This window comes from Oryzias latipes, chromosome 19, assembly GCF_053564925.1.
Source record: "Oryzias latipes strain Hd-rR chromosome 19, Olatipes_Hd-rR_3.1".
Classification (NCBI taxonomy): Eukaryota; Metazoa; Chordata; class Actinopteri; order Beloniformes; family Adrianichthyidae; genus Oryzias; species Oryzias latipes.
In genome coordinates, this window is record NC_136255.1 from 20671033 (window position 1) to 20684303 (window position 13271).

The window sequence follows — 13271 nt, forward strand, 5'->3', positions numbered from 1 at the left end:
TCAAACCAGGAATATGCAAAAAGGATTCAGCTTGAAAAGCTATTCTCACCTGAGGCAATAATGACCGGAGGGCTGGTGACAGATGTTGCATAGACATAACCAATTTTGCTTCTTCCAGTTCCCAAATACTGGGTGAAAAAGATTCGCTTTCCTCTTACGTCATAGTCCAGCCCAATGATTTTGTAGCCCAAGTTAACTGATGGAAAGGGAGTGCTGTGGTCCTCTGGGTCTAGCCTCATGCTGTTCAGTGTGTAATCTGTGCTGAAAATAAGAAACTCTTGGAGCCCATAGCCGCATGAAACTCCATTGCTGAGGAGTGATCCATGAGCACAGTCACATTTGGGTTTGGCCTGATCTGGAAAGGCAAAGCAGAGCTGCTGGCAGCGGCCATTGTTGTCTTGGCAAGGGTTGAAGCCCACCAGGTTGGCAGATGTAGGCTGAACATGTGGATCAAAGATGGTGACATCCTTCAGCTCATCCAGACTGTCTCTGATGACCTGGTGATAAAAGTATTAGGTTTCTAGATTTAAAGACGAAACAGCATTTTATGGGGTCCCTTATTAACCCAACTGGCAATTGGGTGAGTGTGAAAGGACTAGTGCTTATAACAATGAATTCCTTGGAATCCATAACATGTCAAATAAAATCTTAATCCCTGTCATAGTTTTGCCTACTCAGTATGTTTTTGTCACTTTTGCGTTATGTGTTATATTAAAAATATTAGAAAGCACACAGAAAATTTTGTGTGAAACAAAAGCAGTTTTCTTACCTCTGGGTTGTCGGTATTGTCTGGGCTTTTACTGGCTTGAAAGAGTTTTCTAAGATTTTTATCAACCCACAACATGTTGTTCCCAAAAATAGACATCCCTGTTGGAGATGGGTAGCGACTTCCATATCTGATAATCCTTCTCTGTGTTCCATCTATGGCCATCCGGGAGATCATATCAAGAACATCATCTGTCCAGTAGAGGAAGTTAGCAGTGTAATCAACTGTTAGGCCACGGGGCGATGCTAAGCTTTCAGAAGCCAACACTGTGCGGTTTGTGCCGTCCAAAAAGGCCCTCTCAATCTTGGGTGTTTGGCCACCATCAGTCCAAAAGAGGAAGCGATGTTTGGGGCTGACAGCCAAGTCTCTGGGCTGGTCTTCAGAGCTCTTAAGGAGAATCTTTCGGAAAGTGGTGTTGATGGCAAGAACCTCAAGCAGCGTCTCGCTTTCAAAAGAATTGGTGAAGTACAAGTTACCTGAGGAAGTGAACAGTAAAATTAGGAATGACGAGAACTACTGTCCTTCCAAAAAATATTTTTGTCAATTTGTCTCCAAATAACTGGTAACTCCAAATATTACTGCAACACTTTTTCTAAACAGAGTGAATTCATACCTGCAATCCAGTCTACAGCCAGACCCTGGATGCCTCTGGTTCCAATACCAGAACCAATGATTTGGGTGTTACCTGCTCCATCAGTTTTAGCCCTGTAAACGCCCTTGTAAATGGATGAAGTTCCATTGGTACTCCAATAAACAAAACCAGATTCGATGTGCAGGTCCACTTTTTCTATACGGGCATATGAAGCTAAAAACATACACATAGTTAGCTGAATCAATAAAAAAACTACAAAATTGTAGATAATATTTAAAGTCGGAAGCTACAATCACACCAGGAATGTGACAAGTGTTCTTGAACACATGTTTAGCATATGTTGTTCATATTGGACTGTTGCCTTCTGATACTAGCACAATTCCGCCATGGGGCATGTTGCAAAATGTCGAAGCCGTACAAATCTGGCAAATTTTGAAAGAGTTGGTGTCACATAATTCACACCTACCGCAGTTTTTTTTAAATCAATTTTCAAGTGGTTGATACTTCCCTGAGTTGAAAGGGACGCCATCTATATGTCACTACCAAATTCATGTCTCTAATTGGTCAAAGTTCAACCTGGTTTAACCTTGTACCTAGAGTCCAAAACCGGTGGTAGAAACTTGCGTTGCTACTCCAGAGGGCGGGAGTTTAGAACACGGAAGACCAAAACGCACATTTATGCGTGTTTAAATAGACTTTTCGCTAAAAGAGGTCGCTTGAATGCACATTGCCATGGGTGGTGTGAAGGTAGTTTTAGACATCTTACAGTTAAAAAAAATCCTTACTCCCTGTAATGGGCGGCATTGCCTCAGAGTGGTCAGAGCTGTTGATGTGGAAGCCACGAATAAACTCTGAGCTGGAAATGATGGCAAAAGATTCATACTGTTCACAGCGGGTGCCGTCATGGGAAGGGATGAATCCGGTGGTGCAGGCGCAGGTCTTCTTATTGTCTGGTTTAGGAAGACACAGGTGTGGACAGCCCCCGTTGTTGGAGCTGCAGGCGTTCGTTGTTCCTGCAGAGTCTGAGGTAGGACAGAAAATGCCACTTAAGAGAATTGTTAAATTCCTTCGCTTCACGAAAACAATTGCACAACAAGACCGGTGAGTTTTTTTCCTCCGCATTACGAAATGCTTCTTTACAGTAGTTTCCTTCTACATGAACCAGCTCTGGGAGGGGTTTGTGCTTTCAAACAAGATGGTAGTGGTGACAAGTACTGGTACTCTTTTCTACACTGTGCAGAGCTCGTTTAGTAATAGTAGGTAACCATGGCAACACAAAAAACAGACAAAAAAGTGAAAAACAGATGCTAAAAGTATGTGAATGCACATACCATCCCTTGCATGCACTTTGAGAGCATGCAGGCCAGACATGCCACTCCTCATCACTACCATGTTGGCACCAGTCTCCTTGTCCACCCTCTCAATGACTTCGTAGTCTGTGTCAGTGTAGTAAAGGTAATTCTGGTAAACTGACAGGCCCCAAGGATGAGACAAACCACTGACCACCGTCACCCGTGTTACTCCATCCATGGTGCCACTCTCAATCTGGATGAAAAGGTAAGAGCAATTACTATTGAAAGAGAAACCATTTATTTAGAGCATGCAAGACTGAATGAAGTGATTAAATTGTCGGTGTTAAAGCAAATTGTATTGGATTGTATTATTTTTTCTTAAGGAGAATATTGGTTTCTTCCTAAAAGGTGAAGCAACTTGGTTGTTTGAAAAATTCCTTTTATTTACAGCTATTTTTACAAACCTTTCCTGAGCCTGCCACACCCCAATACAGCTTCCTGGCTGAGATGTCAGCAGCAATAAACCCAATATTTTCCAAGTTGCCTGTGTAAAGATTTCTGAGGTTGCTTCCGTCCATATCGGCACTGGCAACCTTTGGAGGAACTCCAGTGTCTGACCCTTTGTCTGTCCAAAACAACTTTCTGTAAGAAAAACAATGGCTGTGATTTCAGAAATGGTTATCCTCATCCAGGTGTCTTTTTTAAAATACATTTTTATTGTATACACATATGTAAATTAAATATAAGATATAAATGCCATTAGTTTTTACCCTCGTGCTGGATCCAGAGCAATTCCAATGGGTTCTCCAGGTCCTTCTGGTTTGCCATTTGATGCAATGAGGGTCTTTCTGTATTTCTCATCTCCGTACACACGAATAACCTTATAGCAAAGTTCATTTAGTTACTTTTGGCCTCACAAGAAAAAATATCCAAACCGTTAAAGATGTAGTCAGACCAAAACATTGGGAAAAAAGAGCTTTACAGAAGAAAACCCTCTTGTTTTTCTAGACTGATTACATATTGTTCAAAATAAATTGTACTTTTCTTGTAAAATTAGAGATAAATAATTAGATCTATAGTGGCTAAAGACACTGGCCACATGTGCTAAAGCTTTACTTTATTTTAACAAGACTTGTCCCTTTAATTTATTGATAACACAAACAGATTTTTTTTACTTACTTCAATGGTTTTGCTAGTTGGGTTAGTGTAAAACATTAGCCGGCTGATCCAATCAAAAGCCAAACCAGAAGGCGAACCCATGAGAGCGGCTGGAGCAAACTCAGTTCTGTTAGTCCCATCAGTTTTTACTCGCCAAATCGATCTCTGTAATCAAATAATATTCAGAGATCATAATTTTTAGAAACAAGAATTTCACTGAAGAAGCCAAAGCATTCCCCTTCGCTCTAGACCATTATTAAAAAGACACTGAAAGCATATCCTTACAAATGTCTCCAAATTGTCAGGTCAAGAGGTCTACTTACAGTGCTTTGTACCCAATAGACAAACTCCTCCTGATCGTCAAAGTCAAGGTCTTGGCCCTGGCTGATGCCAAAGATGGGAGCCATAGCATTATTGGATGAGTCGGCCGGGTCCAAAGGAATGCCAAGAATCACAGAATCACTAGCTACCATCAAGAAGGGAGCGTCGTCTAGCACAGAAATTTAACCAAAATAGAACAACAAATTATACTAAAAACCAAGGTCCAGATGTAGCAGCAACAATGCAAAACTGGTATGAATTAGATGAAATGAAATACATGTGTTTAAATATACTTCCTGCTTGGTTGAAAACACGTACAGCAGCGCAGAAAGCCTACCTTTGACACAGGTACGTTTGTCATCATTTAGTTTCCAACCAGAGGGACAGTGGCAGGTGTAGTACCTGGGTCTCAGGGTTGACAGCAAACACAAGTGAGAGCACAGATGCTCACTGCATGGGTTGATAGCTAAATACAGATAGTAAAATGTTACACTCTAAAAAAAACATTAAATCTGGTCACACAAAAATCAGATTAACCAAGATCACATATTACAGGTAATTTTTTAGACTGACTTTGGAAAGAAGTAATTTTGTAAGAAACAAGTCAATGTTCTTTTTCTGAGTTACCTGGTGGCTGTTTGATGGGATGATCCATAACAATGCCCATGGGCTGGTAGACACTGCTCATCAAAATGGTAATGTTCCCTCCATGGAACTTGTTTGTACTCATCACTTTGCTGGTGTACTGCTCTGACCAGTAGATGCTGTCCTCAAAGATAGTCATGCCATGTGGATGCTGCAGAACCTGTCAAGAGGCAGCCATGCAGGCTTTTAAAATAATTTTAAGATACTGGAAAAATTACTAAACTTTATACTACCTAAAGAAGTTATGGTCTGTATTGATTTGTTCCATTTTCTTAATAAACAGAAACCTACCATATCACTTGCCATGACCTGATGACGATTGCTGCCATCATAGTCGCAGTAGTCGATGTATTTAAGGTAAGCATCAGCAAAGTAGACTCTCCGGGTGGTGTAGTCCAGGGCTAAGCCATTGGGCCAGTAGAGTTTAGTGCTGACGATGACTCTCCTCATGGCTCCATCCATGCTGGCACTTTCAATTCTCGGATTCTGACCCCAGTCGGACCAGAACATCAGGTTTGTACTGAAAGCAAAGTGACATAAGAGCTGTTTAATTAAACAATTCATAGTCCCAAAAACGTATTATTTAGCAACTACTTACTGGTTGCGGGGGTCTAGAGCAAGTCCACGGGGGCTGGTAACATTGGTGTTTAAGAGAACCTTTCGAAAGCGACCATCCAGAGTAGATACTTCGATGCACTCCAAGTCAGAGTCAGTCCAGTAAAGGTTTCGTCCCACCCAGTCCACAGCAATACTCTCAGGAACCATCAGACCAGAGAACACCTTAAACATGGATAAGATAAGTCAACAGTTGAGAATATTGTGTTTGTCCGCTTTTACTTTGTTAAGTTGCTGCAGCAGCAAAAAATGTTGGTTTCCTGGTTAAAATGTGCTCCTTGTACTTTTACTGTCTCAACTATCGTTTCACTTACTTCCTTTTTGTCTGTGCCATTCTGGTAGGAACTCCATATCTTTTTCTGAGAGGCATCAGCCCAGTATATTTTGGATGTGACGCGGTCAAAGTCGACAGTCACAATGCTTAAACCTGAGACAACTGGTCGACTCTCTGGTGGCTCCTGGTTGAGCTTGTTTGCGATAATCTGGCTGCGCTTTGCAACCAAAAGAACAGCTGCCTGTCGGTCTGAGAGAAGAAATGTGTCTCAACTAATCCACATAGCAAATACACACATATACTTATTCTAAACACAAGCTGTTAAAACATCATTTTGTGCTGAGAATGCTTATTCTATATAGACCTACATTACTGTTTTATATCTAAAAACTGACAAACAGGTATCTTTTTTTAAATATGAAGCCTAGTATGGCTCTGCACAGTTCAATTCTGTTTTGTTTTGCTGCTTACCTATGGCTTTACAGGTGCGTCCATCAGGCTCCAAGAGGTAGCCGTCTGAACAGTGGCACCTAAAGGTGCCTCTTTCGTTGTAGCACTGTTGGCTACAGAAACCAGGAATCAGGCATTCATTGATGTCATCACAAGTTTTGGAGTCATTGAGGAGCTGGAATCCCGGTGGACATGTGCACTGAGCACCAAACGGACTCTGGATACAACCATCGCTGCAGCCTCCATTGTTTAGAGCACAGTCTTCTTGGTCTTCATAAAAGTAGATGACAGCAAGCTTGAATGCTATGGACTTTTCTTTTTGATGAATCTCGTTGCTGAGACACACCTTGCTACATAAGGATACTTACTGCAGATTGGAGACTCATCTGCGCCATTGGGACAGTCTCTCTGTCCATTGCACACCTTGTCCAAGTCAATGCAAATTTGATCTGTGGGGCATAGCCATTGCCCAGAGGGGCAAGTAAAGGGAGGAGTTGGGCAGTTCTGCTCATCACTCATGTCCCTGCAGTCATTCTCTCCATCACACAACCAGCTCATTGGAATGCACATCTTGTTGGCACACTGGAAATAGCTGGATAAGCAGGTGACAGCCGGACAAGTGTTGTGCTCATCAGATCCATCCTCACAATCTGGGTGTCCGTCACATTCCCAATTAGCCGGGATGCAGAAACCATCCATCTGACACTGGAACTCATCATCATGGCAAAGCCCTGGACCTCTGGTGGCTGCAAGACCCCAAAAATATTTGCAAATGTCTTAGAAACAGCACAGTGCAAATTCTTTAAGCCTATACGGTAATTTGTTTTGTTTTTTGGCAACTTACGACAGTTCCGTTCATCCGAATGATCTCTACAGTCAAACACTCCATCGCAACGATAGCTTGAACTGACACACTGGTCTCCACTGGCACAAGCAAACTGATAAGACTGGCAGGAAAACTCTTATAGGGTAAAGAAGAAGAAAAACAGAAAATAAGAAAACACACATTTTTATTGTTCTGGTTTAAGCATGCGTTAGATGCCTACCGCAATTTTTTTCATCTGAGCCATCCAAGCAGTCTTGGTCTCCATCACATACAAAGTAGCTGCTTATACAGCGATGGTCAGGACATAAGAAGTACCCCGGGCGGCAGGTGGATATGCTCGAATCTGACAATCATACAGAGCTTTTCTGTCTTTTCAGTTTCTAAAGGTAACATCTGTTTCTGCGTTATTTCATTATCATGAAAGCGTTCAAAAGCTATAAACCTACTGCAGTTGCGTTCATCGGAGCCATCTCCACAGTCATTGTCACCATCACACAGCCACGCTTTGGAGACACACCTTTTGTTGTCACAGGTAAAGTATTCAGATGAACAGGTGGATGGAATATAAGTGGGACAGTTAACTTCATCAGAGCCATCTCCACAGTCATCCATCCCATCACAGCGCCAGCTGGAGTATATGCAGTGCTTGTTGTTGCAAGTAAAGGCAAGTGGAGAGCAGCTTGTGCCTGGTGAAAACACATAAGGATATGATTTGTTTTGTTAAAACTATTTACTTAGGTATGAAATTGTATTGCTCCACTATAAAGTTTTTACCAGTGTCAGTGCAGTTAGCTTCGTCGGTTTTATCCACGCAATCAAAAATCCCGTCACACCGGTAAGAGTTGGGCCTGCAGCGCCCTTCATCACATTCAAAAGAGAAGTCACCGCAGTTGTTGTCGGGTGGAGGCACAGAATCATCCTTGATGCAGTCCCTCTGATTGGCTTGAAGCTTCATTCCATCCGGACATCCACACACACGGGTGAAGGAAGGGGTTGGGAAGCAGAAGTGACTGCAGAGACCGTTGGGCACCATGTTACACCGGCTGGTGAAGGCTAAAGGAGAATGTCAAAGGGGTCAGAAAGTTCCCAGACTGGAATTTCTTGCCAAGCCTCGTCTAAAATAATGCTGTGAACTTACTGCTGTGGAGGTCAGCTGAGTAGGCCTTTATGTTCATGATGCCAGTGACTCCTTGTCTGATCATAACGCTTCCTCCTGCGTCTCTCTTTCTCATCTCAAATATTGCTCTTGTCCTCGTGTCAGACACATATAGGTAGTCTGATACAGGGAAAAAGTTTAATTAGAAAGATTCTGATTATTTAGAGTATTTTGAGTGGAAATGCTGACAAAGGAACCTCAAAACTTCAAAACCAATATATCAATATGTCAAGGTTTTTGCATAGCTTGGGTACTTTTATGGCCTTAATACCACAGCAGAATTTCATATTTTTCATGGCTGCAGGATAAATAAAACCACACACTTTGTGAAGTCCTCAAGCTTTGGAAAATCCAGAAGGTTACCTGAATAAACTGTCAGTGAGTAGGGCTGAGTGATCTGGCCGATGTTGGTGAACGTTTGTCTGCCAATTCCTACAATGCCAATGGAACCAATCTGATCCAGGAGAGAATCTACCCAATACAGCTTGTCCATCCTGTCACAAGTGACCAAAGAAAAGCAGGCCTGAAATCCTTTTAATTTGTTACAAAAAACATGCTTAAATGGGTCACATTTGTAATCTATGTAATTACACATAGTCAAGAGCGAGTCCATAAGGCCATCCCAGAGTTGTGTTGACCAGAGGAACGGCGTTGCTCCCATCCGGGAAGGCTCTCATTATGACTGCAGGCCGGTACCAGTCAGACCAGAACAAAAACCTGTGAATCAATTTACGATTGAACAGTTAAAAAAAAACAGACAAATGAAGGAATGTTTTCTTTTTAAGTTTTTCTTTTCTGCAGGTTGCGGTTACTTCAGAAAACTACTATGTAGTATTGCTACTATCACAGGAAATTAATTTTTTTCATTTGTTTAAATTTTGTAATAAAAGTATCAGACATTCAGGATGTTTACTGCTGGAATAGACTATCCCCCAACTGTAAACCCCCAATTGGATCAAATATAAATGGAAAAACTGATGAATGGAAATTGTTGTTCCTACCCAGCACTAGGATGAACTGCAATTCCCTTTGGATTTCTGAGTCCAGTAACAATGTCTCGTCTGGATTTGTCTGTAACTTTGAAGGCCACCACTGCTCTGTAGGTGGTTGTAGTCCAAAACAAAACCTTGGAGGTCCAGTCATAAGCCATAGCATCAATTATCCCCACTCTGTAGCCTGTCAAAATCTGCTGAACTGAAGTAGCAAAACGTCATTGCTGAGAATACCGATATAATTAATTCTATGTGAGAAAAACTCACCTGTGCCATTCAGGTTAGACTTATAGACTAGGCCTCTTGACCTGTCGTTGTAAAAGATGGCCCCTTCATTCCCATCAAACTCCACCGCAGAGCCAGAAAGAGACGTTCCTAGTCCTGTTAGGGGAAGTGTTACGTCTTCCTGAAGGGACAAGTTCAGAGGGATTCCCCGCACTGCCAGAGAGGTGGCCAACAACAAGTAGTCCTTCACCTCTGTAAACAGAAAATTCGGTTACCTATAAGCTTTCATACTGCTTATGTCTGAAACACAATTTCCTCTACATTCATTTCCTGGAGAAAAAGAAAAATTTGTGAGATAGTATAATTTAGCTTAAATGAGCAAAAATACTAAAGACATTCACAAACTGAAGCTAAGGATACTTTGTCTAGAAAAAGGAAAACTCACTAAAACAGGTCCGTTGATCAGTCTGTAAGTCGTAGCCATAGCGACACTTGCAGCGAAAACCCAAACCATCATTGTCTGTGCGATGACTCAACACACAAATGTGCTGACAGCCACCATTGTTTCTGCCACAGGGGTTCATAGCTGTAAAAAAAAGGAGAGTCACTTTACTACAACAATTTAACCTCAGTGTTCATCCTCTTCCGTAAGGATAAAGCTGGTTGTTTTTCATTAAAACTGTCTCTAAAATTGGAGAGAAATGTACCAAATTTTGACTAGCTGGGGATGAACTTTGAGGCTTAAAGTCTGAATTCCTTCTGAGTTAAAATATACGTGTCTGCTCACCAAAAGGCTGCAGGACAGGGTGTGCCACCGCAACATGGCCTGGCACATTTGTGGTACGGTAGAGAAGGGTCGGGTTGCTGCCGTTGAAGCGATTGGACCTGATCACACCCATCTTGGTCCAGTCAGTGAAGAAAACATGATTTTCAAACAAAGCTATCCCAAAAGGATGTGGAGACTGGGTTGCTCCATTAAGGACTATTCTCCTGAAAATGAATCACACCTTTTATTCCCAATTTTCAGATAACCTTTGGGTTAAAACTTTTTCAAAGAGTGCAATACCTGTCTAATCCGTTGTAAGTGACAGTCTCCACTGTGTCGAAGTGGCTGTCAGACCAGTAGACTCTCTTGGTGATGATATCAAGAGTAATCCCTGTTGGCGTCCCAAGTCTGCTTTTGACCAGTTCTACACGGTTGCTGCCATCCATGAAAGCACGCTCAAGCTTAGACTGCTTGTCCCCGCCACCCTTGTCTGTGAAGAACATGTATCTGCAAAAAAACAAAAAGTACTTGTTTCCAACAAGCATCTCAAGTTATTATTTTGTATTTTATAAAGTGCATTCAGTCGCTTTGTTTGACTGAAGCACGTGAACCCACCCAACTGTTGGATCCAACGCCAGGCCGTGAGGACTCTGCAGATTTTCCGCCACCAGCGTCACTCGATTCCCTCCATCAAAGTCGCACACATCGATGCGTTCCACCAAAACCTCCAAGACGTAGAGTTTCAGGCTGACCCAGTCAACTGCCAGATTCTGGACATCGTGAACTGCAACGGTCAGGACCTCTTTAATATTGTTCCCATCAAAGCTGGCGGAATAAACCTGGCAAGAGAATCAAGGAGCGTAATGTTTCACTGCACTGTGAAGGTGAAGAATAGCTTTATTTTAAGGAAAGTCACGACCCAGTAAATCAAACTGACCTTTTTTGTGTATGTATCGCTCCAGAAGACTAAGCTGCTGCGCCAGTTGACAGCCACCCCCACAGCATAGCCTCTGCCCTGGGCGGGCACCAGAGTTCTTGCAAAGCGCCCATGGATGTCAGCCACCATCACATCCCCACCATTTGTGAAAATGAGCTTTGGTAATCCAGCTGAGAAACAAAAGCAGCACATCGATCAGAAATATGTTAGAAATAGACCATACAGTGAGATAAAAAGGCTTTGAGGTGTTCTGTACCTGACACGTTAGCTTTACAGGCATGACCTTGCTCCAAGACATATCCATCCGTGCAGCTGCAGTGGTGTGTCCCAGGGCGATCCTCACACAGCTGGTCACAGATTCCCCAGATCTGACAGTCATTGTAGTCTGGGCAGCAGAGCAAATATAAAACAGATCAGTGACTGCAATAAAAAATTAATCGCTCATTTCAAGAGTTGAAACAAGCCCTCACCGGTGCAGGAGCGACTGTCATTTGCCACAATAAAACCATCCGGACAGTAGCATGTGCCTCCCTGAGGAGAAGGGTGGCAAAGGAACTCACAGCTCAAGGTGGAGCAACGATCCAAACCTGTGTAAAAATGGGGAAATAAAAATAAATACACACACATCAGCACCAAGTTGAAATTTGACCACGTTAAAGAGTTTTCATGGAACCATTAAGGGACATCTAAAGAATATCATCATGTAGCCATAAGTCACTGCATTACAAAACAAAGAAGTTAATGATAAACAAAGTCAGCGTGATGATGATAAGGACAAAAGAAATATAACTATAGTGCAGACTCAAGAAAAGCTTACGAGTGAAATGCACCCTATTTCAACTCTGTGATGACATTTACAGCCAACTGAATGTGCGGAAAATGTAAAAAAAAAAAAAATAAATAAAATAAAAAAGATGGTATCACTCTCTTACTCTAATGATGTATTCAGAATGGTAAAGTCCGTTGGCCCAGATCAAGTCCACCTTTTGGTCTGGATCGTGTCCTGAACCCTACGTTTGGTCTGTATTCAGACTGCCTTTCAACCGGACATTTCTGTTTCGAACCAAAGCTTGCAAACAAAACCACACGACTAAAGATCTCTTCAGTCATTGGCCAGGAATGATGAGGCGGAGCAAAGCAACGAGAGAATGAAAAATGGAAGTCCAATCCTTGCGATCCTTGTTGGGATAGTTCACTTATTCAAACTTTGTGTATCGCTGATCCATTTTGATCATTTGGATGGATCTGAGAGGGTTTCCCGGTCCCGGACCCAGTTCTGCTTGGCTGTTCTCAGACTGGCTCATCGGGGGAAACGATCTTTAGTTGACTTTAAGCAAACCAAATGTGTCCCGTCTGAATACACCCTTAGAGGTGCCTTGAAACGTTTAGAACTTACTAGATGGTACATTCTTACTTTTACCTTGAGAAAAATGTGCAGGTGAGATGGACTTACCACAGGTTTGCCCTGCTGTGGAGTTGGTCTCATCAGTGCCTCCAGGACAGTCAGGTTTGTCATCGCACACTTTATTTAAGGGTATGCACATTGTGGAGCCCGGGCATCCCCACTCACCAGGGTAACAATCTCGAGAGTCGCTATCTAAACACATAAACCAGACATAAATATAAACATAACAGAAAAAAAGTATTTATATCCCTTTAAAGTCATCCTTTTTGCCTTTTATCCAATATATTTAAAGTTTACCAATTCAACTGAAGGACATGAAACTTAAATCCATGCTACAATTGGGTTTTCTCACCGCAGCCCCTCTCATCACTGAAATCCCCGCAGTCATTGAACTTGTCACACACCCAATCCTGAGGAATGCATCTGCCGCTGGAGCAAGTGAAGTCACTGCCGCGACAGGTTGAGTACGCTGAAAGAAGACGGTGTTAAAAGGAGCTTAAAGGACTGGCTGCAGGTTTACAGATGAAGAACAATAGAAAGAGCAACTGCTCATGGCTGCTTCCTCCTTACCGCAGTCCTGCTCGTCACTGTTATCCCCACAGTCATCCCAGTGATCGCACACAAATGGCATAGGGACACAGAAGCCGTTTGCACACTCGAACTGATGGAGAGGACAGTGCTGACTTGCTGGAAAAAGGAAAATCAAAGGCATTACTACCAACACATCCAACAATCTTAGTTAGATCAGCAGATTATTGTCTAAATAGAGGAGAGTGTTGTTCAAGGTTTCAGTTTTGTAAAACAACAATGACCATAAAGAGCAAAAAACATACAAGCTGGTTTGTTTGGAG

The 13271-nt window shown here is 42.4% G+C and overlaps 1 protein-coding gene across 2 annotated transcripts in view; it reads right to left on the reverse strand.

Annotated features, from left to right (window-relative positions):
* lrp2b (low density lipoprotein receptor-related protein 2b) overlaps positions 1-13271 on the reverse strand; it is a 36421-nt gene that overhangs the window by 19391 nt on the left and 3759 nt on the right. For both annotated transcript variants that reach the window (XM_011487994.4, XM_011487993.4), the window contains exons 6-40: positions 12991-13107; positions 12773-12889; positions 12469-12612; positions 11486-11602; positions 11272-11400; positions 11016-11185; positions 10694-10917; positions 10379-10585; positions 10100-10302; positions 9758-9898; positions 9355-9564; positions 9097-9289; positions 8687-8812; positions 8459-8589; positions 8078-8215; positions 7714-7992; positions 7386-7625; positions 7160-7282; positions 6958-7074; positions 6482-6859; positions 6135-6383; positions 5704-5912; positions 5373-5554; positions 5066-5294; positions 4757-4934; positions 4467-4595; positions 4132-4298; positions 3830-3973; positions 3421-3530; positions 3115-3292; positions 2690-2903; positions 2144-2380; positions 1380-1571; positions 770-1242; positions 50-497 (exon numbers count right to left, since the gene is read on the reverse strand). In XM_011487994.4, coding sequence (XP_011486296.1) covers positions 50-497; positions 770-1242; positions 1380-1571; positions 2144-2380; positions 2690-2903; positions 3115-3292; positions 3421-3530; positions 3830-3973; positions 4132-4298; positions 4467-4595; positions 4757-4934; positions 5066-5294; positions 5373-5554; positions 5704-5912; positions 6135-6383; positions 6482-6859; positions 6958-7074; positions 7160-7282; positions 7386-7625; positions 7714-7992; positions 8078-8215; positions 8459-8589; positions 8687-8812; positions 9097-9289; positions 9355-9564; positions 9758-9898; positions 10100-10302; positions 10379-10585; positions 10694-10917; positions 11016-11185; positions 11272-11400; positions 11486-11602; positions 12469-12612; positions 12773-12889; positions 12991-13107 — 6843 coding nt within the window. The remainder of the gene's footprint in view (positions 1-49; positions 498-769; positions 1243-1379; positions 1572-2143; positions 2381-2689; positions 2904-3114; positions 3293-3420; positions 3531-3829; positions 3974-4131; positions 4299-4466; positions 4596-4756; positions 4935-5065; positions 5295-5372; positions 5555-5703; positions 5913-6134; positions 6384-6481; positions 6860-6957; positions 7075-7159; positions 7283-7385; positions 7626-7713; positions 7993-8077; positions 8216-8458; positions 8590-8686; positions 8813-9096; positions 9290-9354; positions 9565-9757; positions 9899-10099; positions 10303-10378; positions 10586-10693; positions 10918-11015; positions 11186-11271; positions 11401-11485; positions 11603-12468; positions 12613-12772; positions 12890-12990; positions 13108-13271) is intronic.